Below are 6,155 nucleotides of genomic sequence, written 5' to 3'. Positions count from 1 at the left end.
AAACTCACGACATGTTCTATATTCTTGCGTTTTTCACGCAACACGCACCCATTGACTTCAATGGGTGCGTGAAAACAACGCATGCCACACGGACGGTCCTGCGTTGCATGCGCGAAAAACACGCAAGAGCTGTTATGTCCATTCTAATTAGTCTAAAAAGCTACACAAAGCTACTCCAAACCAGGAAGTGCCTGCCTTTCAAGTGCGAGGGGGCAAGTCTAGCCAGTGCCAGGAGAGTTGTGTGCGGATAGTTTTGAGCGTTTCACAGCCATACTACAGCCATGCCGCGCAGGATGGATGTGGAGCGCCTCATCCTTTTTGTCCAGGAGCATCCAGCGATATGGGATACCAGATGTGAGGAGTATCATAACAGGACGGTGAAGGAGGACGCATGGGAGTTGGTGGCCAAAAACCTCTTTGGGCAAGAGTGGGAGACTGGCCGAACCCGGGACCGCACTCGGTTGGGTGAGTACCTGGCATTTTCTGTCAATGCCTGTCATGCCTATCGAAAACCTGGGCCCTGTATGTGTATTGCGCTCATTAGCACGAGAAACTTTGGTGGAGCAGGTGCTTCCCCACGTCCCACCGCATTGCCATTGCAGGGCCCTTCATTTTGAAGTGAGAGGTGATAGTTCTGATGGCGTGTTATGTTTTTGTTACATCCAACAGTCCAAGATATCAAGACACGGTGGCGGAGCTGCCGTGATCAATTCAGGCGAGAGATGGGTGACAAGGGACGCAGCGGAGATGGGGCATCTCGCAAACGGCCCTACATATATACTAAGCAGCTGATGTTCCTGAAGGACATCATGGATATGCGCACGTAAGCGTTTATGCCGTTGCATGAGTGTAATGTGTGTTTGCCAAGGTCCTGTCTGCCAACGTGTTGTTGTGGGCAATGTTAGATATTGTAGTCATACTTTTTTTGCTCCTTGTAGAACCACCGACAATTTGGAGGACACAGCAGAGGAGACTGACGTGGGGGAGTCTGTGGCCGAACCCCCTGCTCCCAATATCCTGCCACCCAGCCCCGAGCCGACACCCCAGGAGCCCGCACCAGGCCAGTCAGAACGGCCGGTTGCCTCTCCAGCCCAGGAGCGGCCCGTGCGAGCCCGCAGTCGGCGTGTTCGTGCCCCACAGCCCTCCACAGCTGCCCAGGTGGATACGCGGGTACTGGACTATCTCAGGCGAGCCGCAGAGGAGGATGGGAATGATGCCTTCGGCCGCAGCATTGTCCCCCTCCTACGCCTGGTGCCGATGGACCTTATGGGCCGTCTACAGGCGTCGATCGTCACATTGATCGACGCTTGCAGACCGCCACACAATCCCCATATGTGTTTCACGGCAATAGAGCAGTGGCGAAATAATTACATGCCGCCACCCACGGCCCAGGTGCCTGGGCAATTCCACCCTGTTCCCCAGATGGTACGGCCGTATCCCTACATGCGCCCTATGGCTCACCAGCTGCCAGGGCACACATTCCACCCACCACATCAGCACCACTATGCTGGCGAGGGACAACCTACCCAGCTCCAGGTCCAGCATAGTGGTGCTGATATGCAGGAATATGCCTCCCCAGGACAAAGATACCAACACCTGTGAGTGTGTTGGTGGGAATATCTTTGGACGGCAATGTTGTGTGTGGTGCAAGGCTGCCCACGTTTGTTGTGTGCGCACGCTGTTGTTTTTTTGTTCGTTACACCATGTTCTTCGTGTGTATGTTCAGGTGCAAAACGTTTTAGTTGGCTCCAAAGCCATCAAGAAAAATAATCATGGTTAATGGTTTGCTTTCATGTTATTATTCATTCAGACCACACAACACAAGGTTTGCCACAATGTTCCTTTGCCTACACTCTCACACACCTCTGGCCTTTTGGACCAATGCATGGCCATGTGATATAAGGTTTTAGTTCATCTGTCGGGGTTTGACATAGCTTGAAAGCGATTGCAAAGTTTAGGTCCTGCCATGGGCCCCGAGGCAAACGAACTACACTTGCACTTGGACGGTCCTAAAGTGTAGTCGGCACAACAGGATATATGGGGAAAGTAACTCAGCAACTGTATAAAGTCCTGCTGAACCCCTGAGAGATGTAAGCTCGCAACGCGCGTCAAGGGTCCTCTGGTTTTGCGCGTCCCTAACCCAACCCCAAACCTACAAATACACACAATAGTTACATGGTCACATGACACGTGGGTAGTGAAGCCGCCAAAGAACATACACCCCTTCAAAGGTCTTCTGGCCCCCACGGTGCTGGTCCAGATGGGCACGCAAAATATGCTGCCAACGTATCACGCACGCGAAGGCCAGAAGAGACAGAACGCCCTTGAGGATTCACCGGGACATTGTCAGTGGTGCCTGCATGTGTCAGGATATATTCTGCATCAAAGTTAGCATCATAAATGCGGCAGAAGTTATGCAGAACTACACCCGCTTGTATAACACGTGTGACATTCGGCATGGACAATTGCATGGTTGAGAGAAATACACGCCACCTGTTTGACATAATGCCAAAGGCACATTCCACACAGCGCCGAGCTCGTCCCAGGTGGAGATTGAACATGCGCCGACGGTCATCCAAGCCCCTTCTTGCAAAGGGACGCATGACATGCCTAGTGAGTGCAAAGCCCTCATCCGCAACGATAACATACGGGATAGGGGGGCCACTGGAGCCCGGGAGGATGGAAGGTTCCGGCACCGCCAGTCGCCTATTGAGGAGTCGTTTTCCCATTCTTGAAGAACGGAATATGCGTGCATCAGCGGAGCTTCCATACGAGCCAATGTCAACAATAGTGAAACTATAATTGGTGTCCGCCAAGGCTAACAAGACCATAGAAAAAAACTGCTTGTAGTTAAAGTATTGGGAGCCACTGCGTGGGGGCTTTCTCACACGAATGTGTTTGCCGTCTAAGGCACCAATGCAATTCGGAAATTCTGTCGCTCTAAGAAATCCCTCCGAAATACTTAGCCACTGTTCTGTCGTGGGCTGCGGCATGACCGTGCTCTTTAACCTCTGCCACAACACGACACAGGTGGATGTGATAATGAACGAAATGGTGGTCACTCCCAAAAGAAATTCAAAATGCAGCGAATGATAGCTATTGCCTGTGGCCAGAAATCTAAGAAAAAACGAGAAAGAAATACAAAGGCAGAACATATGTTAGTGGAGGGCTGGATAAGCAGACAGCGGCATGGTCTAAGTGCAATCCGTTTCACACATACCTCAAGGTCACAAGCAGCCGTTCTTCGGCCGAAATGCAGCGTCTCATGTTGGTATTCTGGTAGGTGAGACCAGAGCGAGTTTGCGCAAGAAGAAGGTCAAACGCGGCCACAGACATGCGGCAGAAGGCACGAAATTTTTCGGGATGCCGCCTTAACTCCTCATACAGGGTATGGAAATGGCCTTTTATAGTACGTTGCGCCACAAGTGGATGAACCCAAATGCGAGTTCTTACAGACGTCCGGTGCTGCAGCATGTGTCGCCGCTCGCCAAACCGACGTGAGATCATCCAGAGAAGAAGCACACGTGCCAGCGATGGCGAAGCTATAATAGTTGGATGTCAAGGCAATTGCAACGTAAAGGGAAAAACACACGCTTGTTTCTGCAGAGGCGGAAAGAAGGTTCAAAACTGGGTTCTACCAGCAAGCAGGGGTTGGGCCAGCTGGCCTATTTGTAGGCAGGCGTCCCAATAATCCCCTCGGCGTTTTTTATGCGCGATGCAAACGCTAGTCCTGCGCGCGTAAAAAACGCAACAAGCCTGCGTATACGCAGACCATACGCAATACAAACGCGCGAAAAACGCAGCGTTTTTTGCGCGCGCAAAACGCACACACTCGTGTAAATGAGGCCTTAGGCTGTGTTCACACAGAGTTTTTTGTAGGAGGAAAATCTGGCTCAAAATTCTATTTGGAATTTTGAGGCAATTTTCCTCTGCCTGCACGCCGATTTTCGCGGCGTTTTTCGCCCATGGCCATTGAGCTCCGCGGGCATAAAACACAGCTTAATAAGCTTTCTCTGCCTCCCATTGATGTCAATGGGAGGTCAGAGGCGTAAACGCCCGAAGATAGGGCATGTCCCTTCTTTTTCCCGTGAGACGGTTTTTCCGCTCGCGGGACAAAAACGCGTCCGCCTCCCATTGAAATCAATGGGAGGCATTTTCGGCAGGTTTTTGGCGCCTTTTGTGGCCTCATGCACGCGACCGTATCCGCAAATATTGACCGTAAATACGGTTCCGTATTGCTTTATAGTCATCAGCAAATCATCAGCAATGTACCCATTTCTGCTGAATGGTATCCGCAAATACGGTCCGTAGTGCATCTGTATTGCATCCGTATATACGGATCCGCTAAAAAAGAGGCCTGGTTGATGGGAAATCCCCTTTGTGTTGCTTAGCAACACTTCTATATGTGCGGATGGCTATCCGTATTTGTGGACGCGCCTCCGTAGCCATCCGCAATTTTGGCTTCCCCCATAAACTTCTATGGAGGAGTCCGTGCCGCAATTGCGGACAAAAAACGGACATGCTCCATAATTCCCGGCACAGTTCTGCGGCACGGACACTCATCCGTAGTGATACGGAAAGGTGTCCGCGTTCAATGGAAGTGAATGGGTCAATTTTTTACGGTCGTGTTCTGCGGTCCGGGCTCATTTAAAATAATGGCAGCGGCCATGTGCACGGCCCGCGATTTGCGGGCGGCTTGCGGCTGTCACTCTGTGGCCGGCTGACCCGAAAATCCCGGCCGTGCACATGGCTACGGTCGTGTGCATGAGGCCTTAGACTTTTGCTCTACAATTATCACTACTATGAACTTATTCTAAAGTGAGAAAATAAAAGTTTCTTTACCTTAACTGAGTCTTTATTTATTCACTAATGTCGCTCATCACACAATCTGTCTGGTCAGCACCTATTCGGAGTGCCACAAATACGCTGAAAAGATGCTTTACATTGTCTTTATGTGATGGCAGCAGAAAACGTTCTCTTCAATGCATTAATATTTGATTCAACTGAAGTCTCAACTTTGTTTTTAAGACTCTTCATCCTGTTACTGTAACTATTTTATGTAACCCCAGTAATCCTATTACATTAATAAGTGATAGCAAGTTTAATGACAAATCATTGCTGCCAGCATGACCAAAGACTTGAGTTCACCAGTCGGACATGACCCAATGCAGTGCAAGCGTATTGCTATAAGAGACCTACTACCAATGGCATCCATTAACTCATACAGTATATAAAGCTATAGGCTCTTCTGAGAAGTGACGATATGAATGTGCCAAGAGCTGTGCTTTATATGACGCCAGCTGCTGAGATCTGGGTGACGCCATGCGCTGTAGGTTACTGCATGTGTCACTGAAGTTTGACTGAAGGGAGTGACATTTCCCTATGCTCTCTGTCCGGATATCTCATGGAAGGGACATTACAACAACTATTCTTTAGCTTTATATGATATCAAAGAGAAATGTTAGTAGTTCCATATAGTTGAAGATGTAGCAGAGCTCAATTAGTTTGAAGCTTCATAGTATCTGCAACAGCAAAGCTCTCTGAGTTAAAGTTATACCACCCAGAAAATTCATTTGTCTCTATAGCTAATCCCAATCTTCAATATCCCACTTCCATAATATCACACTTACAATTGTGTGATCATCGGGGATTATCCCTGACTTAAAAAACAGCAGCTCTGTCTGATCTAAAGAAGTTCTATTCTTGACTCATCCCCATACAGAGCTGCTATTTTGTTTGAGAAGGAAAAGCTCCCAGCGTTTACTCCGTATCACAGGTAAGCACAGGAGCAGCGAAGCCATTTCTCCTGGGTGTTAACCTAATCAAACAATATATAAGAGAGTCCGTTTTTAGTGTGTATGGCCCTTGGCCCTGACCCCGGTAACCCACTCGAGGATGACACAGTAATTGAGTCGGACACAGAGGTTTTCAATAGAAACTTAACTTTGCTTCACTTGGGGGCAATGAGCGTTATGATTACAACATGGCACACAGCTTGGCAGTAACAGAAGATGGAACACAGCGTAGCAGTTACAATCACAAATAGGCACAGAACTTGGCGGTTTAGGATCACAATTGGGCACAGAGCTTGGAATTTCAGTCTATTAATGGATGCAAAGCTTGGCAGTTTCAGTCTCTTAACAAGTATAGAACAA

The 6,155-nt window shown here is 49.0% G+C and overlaps 1 protein-coding gene across 1 annotated transcript; it reads left to right on the top strand.

Moving 5' to 3' along the window:
- Window positions 1-281: 281 nt before the first annotated feature.
- On the top strand, window positions 282-5,130 carry LOC142758323 (uncharacterized). The gene is made up of 4 exons (XM_075860732.1): window positions 282-465; window positions 670-823; window positions 939-1,290; window positions 5,029-5,130. Exons 1-4 carry the CDS (start codon window positions 282-284, stop codon window positions 5,128-5,130), a joined length of 792 nt encoding a protein of 263 aa, XP_075716847.1.
- Window positions 5,131-6,155: the final 1,025 nt, after the last annotated feature.

This window comes from Rhinoderma darwinii, chromosome 1 (assembly GCF_050947455.1).
Source record: "Rhinoderma darwinii isolate aRhiDar2 chromosome 1, aRhiDar2.hap1, whole genome shotgun sequence".
Lineage (NCBI taxonomy): Eukaryota > Metazoa > Chordata > Amphibia > Anura > Rhinodermatidae > Rhinoderma > Rhinoderma darwinii.
This window is presented reverse-complemented; position numbering and strand designations above follow the sequence as displayed.